The following is a 14397-nucleotide window of genomic DNA, read 5'->3' as shown; positions in this document are numbered from 1 at the left end:
AGTGCGTGAGGTCCTTGGTTCGATTCCAGCTCGCGCCAAGTGAGCTTTGTATTGGACAAACACCGTGTGCGTGGGTTTTCTCGGGGTTCCCCTGTTTCCTCCCACATTTTTCATTCCACAATTTCATTCATTTCTCATCATCACCGTCTCCTTTAGCCTAGCCGGCATAATCGTGGGACGTAAAACTTAAAGATTTCATTTAAATTTCTAATCAGACAATCTGATATCATATGACATGAGGGAAGGAACATTATTTTGTTAAGGAAGTAATGATAACATGCTAATGGAAGATATACTTGTAACTTTCACGAAAGCTCATCTATGGGAAAGATTGATTTTTTTCAGTTTCATGTTCCTTCTCAGCGCCGAGACTATATTGTAGAGTTTCGCTTGGGCAAGTGTTAGTAAAGCTTATGTAGAACAAATTACAGTTCGGAATAGTTTCTCCCACTATCGGTTTTTATTACAAAATTTCACTATAATACAAAAATAGATAAAAAATTCTCTTATTGTTTGGGCTAAGTAGGTGTCCCTTCGACTTGACGGTCTCGGGAAGGAATCCTTACGAGGCAAGCTAAGTGAGAATGGGTAGGAGACTCGCTGCTCCTCTGCAAGTCCGGAGGAAAAGGAAACCAATAGTTCCACTGTAAACTAGAGACTTTGGGTTTAGGAGAGGTACTTCCTAGGCTCCACTGCAAGCCAAGAAAGGGAATTTGACCAGTCGAAAACAGATGTCAGTCTATTGAATCATCTCGGTTATATAGGTTCTTCAGGTGAGGCGGTTACGCTGCTGTTCTGTCGTCTGTAATCGTAGTAAACCATAGTTATACGCACATGGTTGAAGTTTGTAAATACAGTAGGACGTCAATAATCCGAACTAAGTGGGACCACAGGTAGTTCGGATTTTCAAATTGTTCGGATTTTCGAAATTGACCAAGAAAATGTCATTTAGACTTAAATATATCATACGGCATGCTCTTTTATCAATACAGTGGTTATACAGTATATACAGTAATTACAATACCGTGCTATGATAACAGGAACAAATGAAGGAGGGTAAAAGAGGAAGAGGATGAAGATGTGCGACAAATTCCATGAAACAGGTTTCCAACTTTTAAGCTCACTCAAACGTTTCATCATTATACATATAACAAAGTGGTCTTTAGGTACAGTATCAAGTGACCGATACGATTTATAGATAAAGATAATAGGACACTAGTAATGATTTTTTTTTTTTTTATTTAGCTTCCTAAAATGTTTAAAAGCCTTTTTTCTTCTTTTCTTTGTTTCATGACTGTGTGTGTGAATCTAAGTGTAGATTTCTAAACCTAATTAGACCAAACGTAAATCTTGAATCTAAATGATTAGGAAGGATTGGCGGAGTGGATTGATGATAAAGTCCTGGTGTAGTAACAGAAGATTAAGGCTTATTTGAGCAGAGGTCTGACTAATGTAGCGTTGTAATTTCGAGGCTGATATACGGTGACCTTGGCCGTTAGACTATAATAAGGAAATTGCTGTCAAAAGATTCTGGGGTTAACAATGCCATAGAAAATTGTATTTAAAAAGAAAGAAAAAAAAAACTGTTGATGGTCAACATTTTTTAGGTTGTGTGAAGCCAGAAATTGATAACAAAAGTTGACAACATTTTCGTAAGGGAAAAACATGACGTAATCAAAGCTTTTATACTCACGGAAACACCCATACGTAACAATGGCACTGTTGACCGTAGACGTTTTAATGACAGTTTATTTCATCAATACAAAGATGTAACGGAACAGCGTTGCTTGAAGAGTTATATTTTCGGTGAATTTCTTTCCATGTGTGTATATATAAGTTGAAACTGAAGTTTTTTTCTTTTTCCATTATGTATGTGATTCTTTACTATGTACATAAAATTTTAACGGGTTAATATAGCATAGAGAGAGAGCACAATCGATTATTCATTATACTGGACTGAATGTTGTGGTAAGCGATGAGTAGCTGAGCATAAATATACAGGATGTGATTGAAGTCTAAATACATAGACAAAAATGCATATTTTTAAGAAATTAAATTTATTGACAACATTTTATTAAATTGGAATATTTAAAAAATCTTCAATATGATTTTTACCATTTGCCATTCAAAGGTTGATGCGGTTTGCCAAGCTCATGTGAACTCATTGCAATAAGCCTTGGTTGCTGTCAATTTTAGCTTATTCACTCTTCATACGTTCAGTCACATTTAACAAACTGAGCCTTTCTTCACGTCCAGTAAGAAGTACCAGCCCAAAATTCTGATGAAGCCTTATTTAATCTGTGGAGGAAAAAATATAGTTAATGAGATTACTATATATTCAGACTTAAGGGAAGCCTTGTATAATAATCGGTTGCGAACTTAACACCATCATAAAATAAATAAATAAAGTAAAATCTGTAAGTTTTACGTTCTATGGTTATGACGGCTATTCTAAAGGAGACGGCGATTATGAGAAATGAATGAAATGATGGAATGAAGAAAGTGGGAGGAAACGAGAGAACCCGGACAAAGCCCACGCACACGGTGTTTGTGCACGATAAAGTTCACTTGGTGCGAGCTGGGATCGAACCAGGGACTCCATGCACTAGAGGTGAACGCTCTACCATTGAGCACCGCGGCCCCTAGCGCAAATGTTGGATGAAGGTTCTCAGTGGTAGAGCTCACCGCGGTGGCTCAGTAGTAGAGCGTTCACCTCTGGTACATAGGGTCACTGGTTCGATCCCAGCTCGCGCCAAGTGAACCTTGTGGTGGACGAATACTGTGTGCGTGGGTTTCCTCGGGGTTCTCCCGTTTCCTCCCACTTTCTTCATTCCACCATTTTCATTCATTTCTCTTCATCACCGTCTCCTTTTAGCCTAGCCGTCATAACTGTGGAATGTAAAACTTAAATTTCATTTCATTTCTAAGTTCTCTAGAATTAGTAAGTTCTCACTGATGTCAGAACAGTGCACAGATATAAATGGAAAATAAATTCAGAGTATTTGTATACGTTACGTAGAGGCTTGCAAAGTGAAGGAGACGTGTACAGAACAAACTGTACATAGCATTTCATGGGAGTCACAAGCGGCTAAAAATTTTGCAAGAAATGGAATCTTTAATAGACGCTACTTCTTACAAATTGATGCAACCTGCTTCCACTAGGTAGCTTTCATATGAAGGTAATGTTTCTGTGGTAATCAAACATTATGCTGCAATGTGCATTGCGTTAGAACATATCTATGGATGTCATCAAATGTTTATGTACTATTGTTGGTACTAAGAAAGACATCGACAACTTTCACACTAGTACTCTTAAATACATTTTGGCAGTCATTTGCAAAACTAAGTAAAAATCTGCAAATGTCAAGTGGAAATGATATGGTTGCAGCGCTAAGTTGGTAGAAGGTGTCAATGCACGTTTGGACGATATCACTTTTGAAGAGATTTCAGAGCATGTTGAAAGTGTTGTAGAAAAGGAAAAAACTGAGGATGTGAGAATGGAAGAAAACTTGAAACACCAAGAACTCAAGGCTCTTCTCTCCAATTACAAATCAAAAATTACCAGGAACGTAAAGGAAATGTTTGTTGATCCTCTCAAACAACTGTCTCACTTCTATGATGTGCTCAAAAACACCCCTGACTCACCTGACTTAACTGAAGTGGCCAGCATTAGTAGTGTTAATAAATCTGAACTGGAACTAGAATTTACAAAAGAGTTCCTGCAGGTCCTAACATCGGCATCCACCAAAAACTCTTGGATCTTGCCTGTGGAGAAGAAAGAAGAATGTTCCCAACTCTGTCCGAAGTAGCAGGTATTCTTCTATTACTTCTTGTAGGCGCAGTAGAAGTAGAGCGTTCATTTTCTACAATGAACAGAGTATCATGTTCAGAAAGTTGCCGACTTAGTTGTGAACATGTAAATGATTTAATGAAAATATGCATAGAAGGAAGGCCCTATATTCCTGATATTCGCTCCGGTTCTGAAGAACAACAGAACAACAACAACAAAGGCTGAATGAATTGATATATTAAGTTTGCAATATCTGGTTAAAGCAACCTCACAGAAATGTGTAAATAACTACTATGCATAAAGATACGTGAAGAATGAATGAGCATGGTGTAACTTTGGTAGAACAAAAGTTTTGTACGAGGGCAAGTATATGTCTGTGTGTGTGCATGAAAGTGAGAATAACAAAATTTCATACAATAGCAAATAAAAGTGAAAGGAAAGTATTTTTCTTATCTTAATCAAATAATGCAATCCTTTCCGAGGTTATGCAAAATTTGTAATGTATGTAGCATTAAGAAAAGATACGCTTCTGGGAAATACCCTGACAGAAGTTAAAAGATACGCTTCTGGTGAATACCCTGACCCTCTAGAAGTTAAACATTTTAGAATTTTACGCCTTGTGTTTCTATCTGTAATAATAATAATAATAATAATAATAATAATAATAATAATAATAATAATAATAATAATAATAATAATAATAATAATAATAATCTACTAAGACCTCTGTATGTGTTCTTCAATTTAATGACGCTGATTTAGTTGTCCTAAAACAAAATACCTTTAATTAAAAGATAATTTTTACAAAACCTTTGTTAGAAAATGAAAACATCCTTAATTGTCGTGTTTATTTTGTTCTTTTTACTTCCAGATATTCCATGTTATGTTTAAATTGGTGCCATCAGGCCTCTTTAACACCGTATTCCAAGTACTGTCTCGTGTCGTAATGGTTTGTGGAGTATTGGAGCCAACTCCTACAGCGCCAACGAGTATAGGTCTTCCAATGATGTTATTTGCATGGTCGGTTACAGAGATCATTCGTTATTTATATTATGGGTTGAATCTCATAGGAAGTGTGCCATATTTTCTTGTATGGTGCAGGTAAGTGACAGCTATGTACGAGGAATCATCAAAAAGTAAGGTTACAAAGTCGGCAGTGAAACATGTATATATTATTTCATACAACCAATACATAGTACATACATTAGGTTATTTTTCGACATAGTCTCCATATCGGTTGAAACACTTACCGCATCGTGGGATGAGTTTGAAAAGTCCCTCCTGGTAGAAATCATGTCCTTGCATGTTTCCGTGTTCAGTCACATTATGGCGAAGTGTTTCATCTTCTCGTCTGAAGCAAAGCGACAACCTCCTAGATGCGCCTTCAAGTGCGTTAACAGATGAAAGTCTCTTGGAGCGTGGTCCGGGCTATAGGGAGAGTGGTTGATGATGTCCTAGCAAAACTGCTTCAACAGGGTGGTGTCCTGTTTAGGGCTGTATGCGGGCGCGCGTTGTCGTGAAGGTAAAAGTCATGCCCTCGATGAGAAGTCCTGGCTGTAAACCTTCAACAGCTGTTGGTGTATTTGAGCCACAGTTACATATTTTGCCCACAGAAATCGAATAACTGAGCGGACTTTTTTCGCTTTAGTTTTCCAAATGAGACGCCATTTGTGTTGACCTACAACTAGCACAGTAGGTGGCAGGTGGCTGAAACTGCACAGTTGCCAACTCCATGTATTAAAATTACCGCACACTTCTCATTCCTCTATAAAACGAAACTCCAGAAATGTCGACCTTGTAATCTTAGTTTCTGATCCCCCTTCGTATTATAGGAGTCCTATTGTTTCCTTGTAACTTTATAATTATTCGGCAATAAGTTGCATATACTACGTAGGTTTTGTAGTTTAATTTACCTAGAGTTTATTTGATTTTTTTTTTTTTCGGCATATTTCAAATCAAACATTGACGGATAACCATACTGCAGTTTTTTGTCCACTAAACACTCAAAACAAAGGTGAAAAATTTAGCACATGGAATAACTTCAGCCGAGTATGCTGTTTGGAAGTGCATAGTTTGTTTGTTTTCACAAAGATGGAATAATATAAGACAGTATCAAACTTCAGGTCTAATGAGAAGTTCACATGATTCGACCATTACAAGCACTGGGAACAATGTTTAGATAGTGACGAAAGTCAAAAGTGCTGTGGTGGACAAACACCGTGTGCATGGTTTTTCTCGGGGTTCTCCCGTTTCCTCTCACTTTATTCATTCCACAATTTCATTCATTTCTTACCACCGTCTCCTTTAGGCTAACCAGCATAACCGTGGGACGCAAAACTTAAGTATTTCATTTCATTTTTTCAACATAGTTTTCTTGTAAATTGATATACATTTTTCACGAAGTCTGTCCACGGTTACATAACCTCTAGAACGCTGCTGTAGAGTCTAGTAATTGAAATGCCGTTCTTCGCGTGGGAGGAATATGGTTGTGGAAAATATTTGATAGGTCAGCCCTTTACGATACGTACTTGAATGAGTGAAATATAATAATAATAATAAGCAATAGACAACAATCTGCTGGTTAACAATGTATTTGTTTATACAAGGTATATGTGTGTGTGTGTGAGTGTGTGTGTGTTTTTTAGACAGTCGAAACGTGTGTGGTGGATGTGTCTTGTGTCGAACTATTGTGGTGCAATAAAAACGTTCAGTGAGAACTTCACATACATACCTGTGTCCACTAGTGTATATTAAATATTTTGTTAATTAAATTAGCTACATTTAACCAGGTTACGATTCATTCCTCTAAACAAACAACAAGTAGCGAGGCGCAGGGAAGGTTTAGTAAATAATGGGAAATGCTTTCGTGCATGCATCCCGAACACAAGGTGAGGCAAAAAGATGTTAACATTAAATGGGGGTTTACTCACGTAAAATTACAAGGCAAGAATTTGGTTGCAGGATTTCAATTTGGCACCCATTCCGCTTATGGAGTCTGCCCAGTTGATTTATGGCCCTCTGGGCCATTTGGGCAGGGATAGAAGCGATGACCTGAGTTATGCGATGGTTCAGGTCGTCCAAATTGCCAGGTTTGCTGGCATACACACGATCCTTGACCATGCCCCACAACCAAAAATCACACGGCGTCAGGTCGGGAAACGTGCTGGCCATGGAAGAGGACCACCTCTACCAATGCAACATTTACCGAAGTGTCGTAAACGTACTTGCTTGTCCGCGCTTGTAAGATGCTGCACAGTCTGCAAATGGTATGGCTTCATTCCTAAATCGCGGTGTAAAATTCTAACCACTGACCGTTGAGAAATGTCAATGTCTAAAGAAAGTCTGTGCGAGGACTTGGTTGGGCTGGCTACCATCGCTCCCTGGACGAGGATGATAATCTCTTCAGTTCGAAGAGATCTCTTTCTACCACTTTTTCCCTTGTAGTCGTCTTGAACGAACCCCGTCCTTATCATAGATGCTACCAATTGTCAGGAGCGAAGGTGCATCGCATCCGGTCCAGGCCGTGAACTTTTCTTGTATGATATTTGGGGACTGAAAAACCTCCATCCAGGCAGCTATTTTTCTTAGTTTCTCAATGGAATACTGGCACGCCATGGTTCAATCTGCAAAACGAAAACTAAAAGAACATCCATTTAATGTTAACATTTTTTTTGTCTCACCCTGTGTGTGTATACAGTACGTAAAGAAATAAATATCACTTATTGGCAATGAACGACATAATTTTAATGCCATAAAACTTTGCTCATCTCGATTTTCTCAAAAACTACGCATGACAATTTATTCTCAAGCATGTTATTTTGCTCACCGTGATGCCATCTATTGATTGTTAAATGTCTCATCTTTCCACAGGATTATAATTAAACAAGAATTAAAGTTTAATAGTTAATCATAATTTTGGGTTATACAGAAGGTTTTTTTTTTTTCGCTGTATATCTGACCACTTTTGATTCGGTGCTGCCACCTGTCGTATCTAGGGTTGCCAACTGTGGAAAATAAAAGTACCAACACCCCCTCAAAATTCCCTATGATATAGGACTAAGTGTAAGCTGTCTCTGGACACATTAACTGGAAGGAAGTGTACAATCGTGGACAAAAGTGCATTAGCACCTGTATTCTGGATGTTCTTAGTACGTCCACTAATAAGCTTAATAGATACGTTGTCCTAAAAATGAAAACTGAAGTCGGTATTGATCATTATATTATATTTATCATTAATTGCTACTTTTTTTAAAAAAAAAAATATCGAAACAGATGAAGGAAAGTATATTAATCCTTACGTGACAGTTTTAAATGAAATTTACTCTTTAAACTTCTACTTCAACTACAGGAAATTGCTTTACGAAGTTCTAAGGAAAAGAACTTGGAAGTTTAAGCGAAGTTGTCATATCCAGCAGCTAGGGAGGTGAAACTAAACATTATACTAATGAAGTGCCTAAGAGTTATTGCCAACAATCAATGGACAGTTTAAATTTATCGCTATATTTGTGCCATTCAATTATGACAAAATATACACTTCTGTCTCTATTGTTGAAAACAATGTTTCACACAATAAAATCTAATGGTTATCAAATTTCCTATGACAAATAAATGAAAAGAAACTGCCATATATTAAAAAAGAAACATATATCGCTTAATGTATAATACAACGGAAATCTGTATTTGTAAAAACACTGTTGAAGAATTTCGATATTCGGTGTTTTATTGTGGATTATAGATTTCAAAATACCGGTAATAAAGGGGTTGGTAAGAAGTTTGTACCGGTCACCGGCCTTAATCAAAATAACTGCAATGTTTCCTGTCAGGCCGGTGAAATACGAGCTAGTTGGCAACCTTAGTCGTATCATGCTGAAACTATGGGTTTGCTGGCGGGAGCAGTGTTGTATCTCACCTTGTAGGTGCCTGAGTGTTATCAAATGGCGCCGAAAATCAATCGGTATTGGGAGGGTTACGTAATGGCCCTTTTCCATGCTACGTTTTCGTAGGTACGCATTGTGAAACAGTTTCGGGAGAATGTGTTAATACTCGGGATGACTATCGTGAAAGTTATTGTGGCCCATTACACACAGCAGGCTCCGCTTGCGAAACATTCACCCATAAAAACCACCAGGAGAAGGGCTGCAAGCAATGTGACACCTTATTGCTAAGAGTGATCCATCGATTGGTGTTTCGAGAAAATCCCCCGAGTCACAGATTCCACCTCACACCGTCAGCTGTGAACAAAACAATTCGCCTCAGGTCGAAGTGTATGTGGAAGGCCCATATACACCAACTGCTACCACGTCACATTGCTGAACGTAAGGATGAACTGTAGGAAACTATGAAAAGTACTTGGCGGGTTCGAAATGGAAGAAAATTGTCACAATGGATGAATCACCTGTCCATCTGAACTGCTGATGGTCACCTTCGGGCGATCACGTATCGTGACATTGAGGGCAAGGGACATAACAGCTTTGTTTGTCAGTACAGGGAAAGTTTCCCTCGTAGCTTAGATTGTTACGGGATTCGGATATGAGGGTAAATTGATACGCAAGGGGGACAAAAATTGAAAAATGCAAGATACTTCCAAGAATCCATTCTGACACCCATGTATCGTAGAGAGATCCCACAATTATTGGGATGGACGTGAACCAGGTTATGATCATATGAACAAGGTTTCGAATCATACCGCCAGAACATCATTGTTTTATTAGGAAATGGAAGAGGATTTAAGAATTCATGTCATTCTGTTTGAAGACATTCCTGTGAAAAGCCATGGATTTTTGCGCATTTGGACTGTTGAAACGACGTCTTCAACATCGCCACCCGCGCATCCTGGATATCTGGAAAGCTTGCAGGAAGAAGTGGGACAGAATTCTCATCCCTGTCCTGCGGCAGAGCTTGCTGTAATGGAAACTGCTATGCCATATTATAATCCATAATGCTGGGGGTCCAATAGAACGTGATCGGTGGTGGCAGCACGGTATCTCTTAAGGAGAGTACACGTCAAAAATGGTCGAATATAAAGCGAACAACCTTCTGATCTCATGAAGTATATTGTATAGTGTCAGGTAATTTTGCTAATGTTATAATGAATAGCTTAATGAGACTACTTCATCATAATACATGGAAAGTTCATAGGGCATAAGTTTAGGGGAAAAAGCGATCGTCCCTGTCTGTTTTCTAGGAAACTACACATGGAGACTTTACACTCAACCTTTTGTTCAGCTAAATTAGATCTATCAATTGGAATGTCTCATCTTTGGACAAAATTATTTCCGTCATGCGCTAATAACATTGAACCATTTTATTTTGAAAAATGTATAAATCTTAGAAAAGATACGATAAAAATTCTTTCTTAACGGAAGAATTTTTGTCACATGTATAATCTTTCATTGAAATGCATGAATGACTTTTTTTTTTTTTTTTTAATCCAAACACCTTTATTTTTTTCGTAATATCTATGATTACTTTTATTTACAGATATTCTCTGTTTGTGATTCTGTATCCTCTGGGAGTGTCGGGAGAGTTGCTATGCTTTTACGCTGCCTTGCCATGGGTTGAGAAGACCAAGCTTTGGACCATTGAATTGCCAAATTCAGTGAATTTCGGTTTCGCCTACCATCATTTCATGATTATAAATATGCTACTTTATATTCCATGTAAGTAAATAAAAATCAGTGTAGATTAAAGCATTTGATGGTGAAAAATGGTAAAGCATCATTCTATGAATTGTTATGTCTTGATTGATTTGACGCAGGTTTCCGTTCTTCCGTATCCTAAGCCAGATTGATGGCTGAATTGGAATTTAGCGTCCCAGAGTGTGACTTGTCTTTTCTGTTGTCTAGAAAAATAAGTTACAGTGTAGAGGAGAGAATTTACATTGTGGCAATATACTTTCGCAATAATAGTTGTGCTAGAGCTACAGCTCGAATCTTGAATAGAAATCTTCCAGCTAAAAATGTATTTCATCAATATGTTTCACACCTGTTGAGAAAATTTATGGCGACTGGGTCAGTAGGTAACAAGAAACGTCATAGAAAACAGCATATATGAACGGAAGTAACTGAAGTGGCGGTTCTGGGAGCCTTCTCCGTGAACAATACCCAAAGCGCTAGGCAGGTGTCGCAAGTATCGGGAATAGACAGGACTAGATATTGCGTATTTTGAAGTCCCATAAGTTCATACCTTACAAAGCCCATCTTCTGCACGACTCAATGAAGATGATGGCGGTAGACGAGTACAGCTTTGTGAAATAATAACCGAACGAATAAGGTTAAATCAAAATATACTTTATAACACATGTTTCTCTGAAGAATGCACATTCTTGTTAAGTGGAATTGTAAATCGATACAACTGCCCGTATTGGAGTGATACAAATTCAAAGATCCCCATTGAAACCCATACACAATATCCTGAAAGATTAAATGTTTGGACCGGCATCTTTCTGCCACCTAACTTGAATTATTTGGATCCTATGATCACTGAAATAATGATCCAACTTATTCGGAAGATGACATTTTTCCAACAAGATAGTGCGCCATCACATTATGGTGTGCAGGTTAGGCAGTTTTTAGATTAGAGGTTTCATGATCATTGGATAGGTAGGAGAGGTCCGGTCCTATTGAGTGGCTTACAAGGCCTCCTGATCTTTCACGTTTATTATTATTATTATTATTATTATTATTATTATTATTATTTGTGCGTGTAATAGGGGGGAGAGACAGTTACGATCTAAAATATACGCCACAAAGCCACATTCATTACATGAGCTGCGGCAAAGAATAGTGGTAGAATATCGAAAAATAGCACCAGAGATCCTATAGAGTGTACGCAGTCATTTCGAACAACGTCTTTATTACTTATGGAAGTTCAGGGCGGCCATTGCGAACATTTAATAAAATAAAGTTTATGTTTCAAGTGTGCGTTGTACTGAGTATTTCGAACTGTACGTATTTACTGGCACAGTATTGTCTCTACTAGAAACGAACTTTATCATCATCTACTGGATGGTGGATGAATGTTTTGCCATAGACTATACCGACTAAGACAACACGTGTTATGTTCTTCACAACACAGCTTGCGGATTCTGCTATTCTAGTGGGTAATAGAGATTATTAAACGGTTAATAGGAAATAAATTCCATTTTACAACTGTGTTATTGTGATTTGTGAACGTTTCGAATGTGATTTATCCCACAGTGTTGCGTACACAGGGTGTCTATCGGTCACGAATGTCACGAAAAAGTCACGAAATCAGAAAACGGTCATGAAAGTCAAGAAAAAGTCACGAAATTTAGCTTTTCTTTTTAACTTTGCAAACGTAAGTACAGATTGGAAAATTTTGTTCTGTAAAACGTCAAAATTCACCACCAAAATGTTTATGGTTGGCTTTAGACGTTACCAAATCACAAGCAAAGTACGTTTCTATCGCATGGATGAAAATCCGGCGTAATTCGCACCCAAATTCGCTCTTGAAAATGTTAGGAAATTTTATGATTGTGTAAAGCAAAGGTCACGAAAAAGTCACGAAATTTCATTTTGGAATTTTTGTAGACACCCTGGTACACTTGTCAAATGAATAACCTTTTTGTATCAAGAATTAAACGACATATTATTTTACAGATGTTGCTATTTAACAATAAAGGTTTCTCCACTAGACCGCCGGAAATAGAACAACAGTTCTAATATTTCTCACAATGCGGCTTCCTGACATTGATTTCTCAGCACAATTGGTAATTTAGGGTATTCTTAACGTTTACTAACGCTAACCGTAATCTTGTTTGAGAATTCCTGTCTAATGGGTGACATTCGTGAACGCGATTTCTCCTAGCATATTAAAGGAAATTTCAAAATAATATTTTCATAACTAGTATCAAATGTGCTGTCAAATGATATGCTATTTGACCCGTGTTGCTATTCACAAAAAATAAAGGTTTCGCCACTAGACGCAAGGAGTGGGACAGTGCAGCTGAATTTGCCAAAGTAGTTATCCTTTCCCGTCAAAACTACAGCTGACGTGTTTCGGGATTTTTCAAAAAAAAAAAAAAAAAAAAAAAAAAATATATATATATATATATATATATATATATATATATTAGGGATGGCCAATTCCGGAATTTTTACTTTCCGGAATCCGGAAAGTAAAATCAGAAAATTCCGTAATTCGGAAAAATTCCGGAATTCAGAAAAATTCCGGAATTCGGAAAAATTCCGGATTTCGGAAAAAATCCGGAATTCAGAAAAATTCCGGAATTCGGAAAAATCCGGATTTCGGAAAAATTCCGGATTTCGGAAAAAATCCGGAATTCGGAAAAATTCCGGATTTCGGAAAAAATACGGAATTCAGAAAAAATCCGGAATTCGGAAAAATTCCGGATTTCGGAAAAAATACGGAATTCGGAAAAATTCCGGATTTCGGAAAAATTTCGGAATTCGGAAAAAATCCGGATTTCGGAAAAAATACGGAATTCAGAAAAAATCCGGAATTCGGAAAAATTCCGGATTTCGTAAAAATTTCGGATTTTGGAAAAATTCCGGATTTCGGAAAAAATCCGGAATTCGGAAAAAATCCGGAATTCGGAAAAATTCCGGAATTCGGAAAAATTATTTTTTCTTTTTGTAATCCTAAGAATTTTGTTCAAATGCAAACGAACAAATTTCCTTTTTGTAATCCTAAGAATGTATGATGCAAGTTAAGCTGAAACTTACATCCTAAAGTATACACTACTCAATCTTCCCATGGTTAATGAGATGTAGTCCAAAAGTACGATGTACTCCTAATATTTAATTTTTGTTTTACTGTAATATTGTCCAGAGGTAAGACATATATCACACTGAGATAAACAACTTGACATAATGAAGATGTTATCATACGTAGTTTTCCAGAAAATCGTGAGAAACGATTTTTTATGAAGTTAAAATATGCGTCGCTTGTTGCCAGTGTGATGCAATTGATAACTTTTATGCTGGAATAGTATTATTATTATTATTATTATTATTATTATTATTATTATTATTATTATTAATAATCGTTTATGTACTGTAAAAGAAAAATATGAACCGTTAAGTAGTAGATTTTATCTGTTGTTTTTTGATATCTTCTAACAGTAATAACAAATTGCTTGTAAATACGCAATGATTATCAAGGACAATGGCATATTAATGTAAGGACTACTCTGCAGATTAGCAATAAACAATAAACAATAACAGATAAACAATAGTCCCCCCCCAAAAAAAAAGTAACTAACTTGAGCACGTCAGAATGTTCGCGAGAATATAGGGACGCATTGAGACTAGCAAAAAACGTGGTGTTATTATTACTCAAAGGGCCGTACGATGGAGGCATTAACGTTAATGTTAATGACACCAATGAGCACTTACTTGCTCTAATGGTTAACCTCATTTTTGAGATGATTCTTAGAAGTGGGCGTGTTGGCATGCAGTTGGAGTACTAACGATTTGCGTCACTATCGAACACTAATGTAGCACTAGCGACGTTTAAAGTCGAAATTGGAGTCTGACATAAGTGGTTTGTCAACTTCACGGACATAATATTTTCCTTGAATGCGAGAATTTTGCACCCGGGAAATTTGCGCCCTACCACAAAAA

General features: G+C 37.2%; 1 protein-coding gene across 2 annotated transcripts in view; it reads left to right on the top strand.

Moving 5' to 3' along the window:
* The window catches only part of Hacd1 (3-hydroxyacyl-CoA dehydratase 1), a 71426-nt gene that overhangs the window by 44977 nt on the left and 12052 nt on the right, over positions 1-14397 (top strand). For both annotated transcript variants that reach the window (XM_081769782.1, XM_081769781.1), the window contains exons 4-5: positions 4662-4891; positions 10271-10449. In XM_081769782.1, the coding sequence (XP_081625908.1) occupies positions 4662-4891; positions 10271-10449 (409 nt within the window). The remainder of the gene's footprint in view (positions 1-4661; positions 4892-10270; positions 10450-14397) is intronic.

Source organism: Thermobia domestica, chromosome 8 (genome assembly GCF_964235325.1).
Source record: "Thermobia domestica chromosome 8, izTheDome1.hap1.1, whole genome shotgun sequence".
Lineage (NCBI taxonomy): Eukaryota > Metazoa > Arthropoda > Insecta > Zygentoma > Lepismatidae > Thermobia > Thermobia domestica.
Note: the sequence above shows the minus strand (reverse complement) of the source record. Positions and strands in the feature narration are given on the sequence as shown.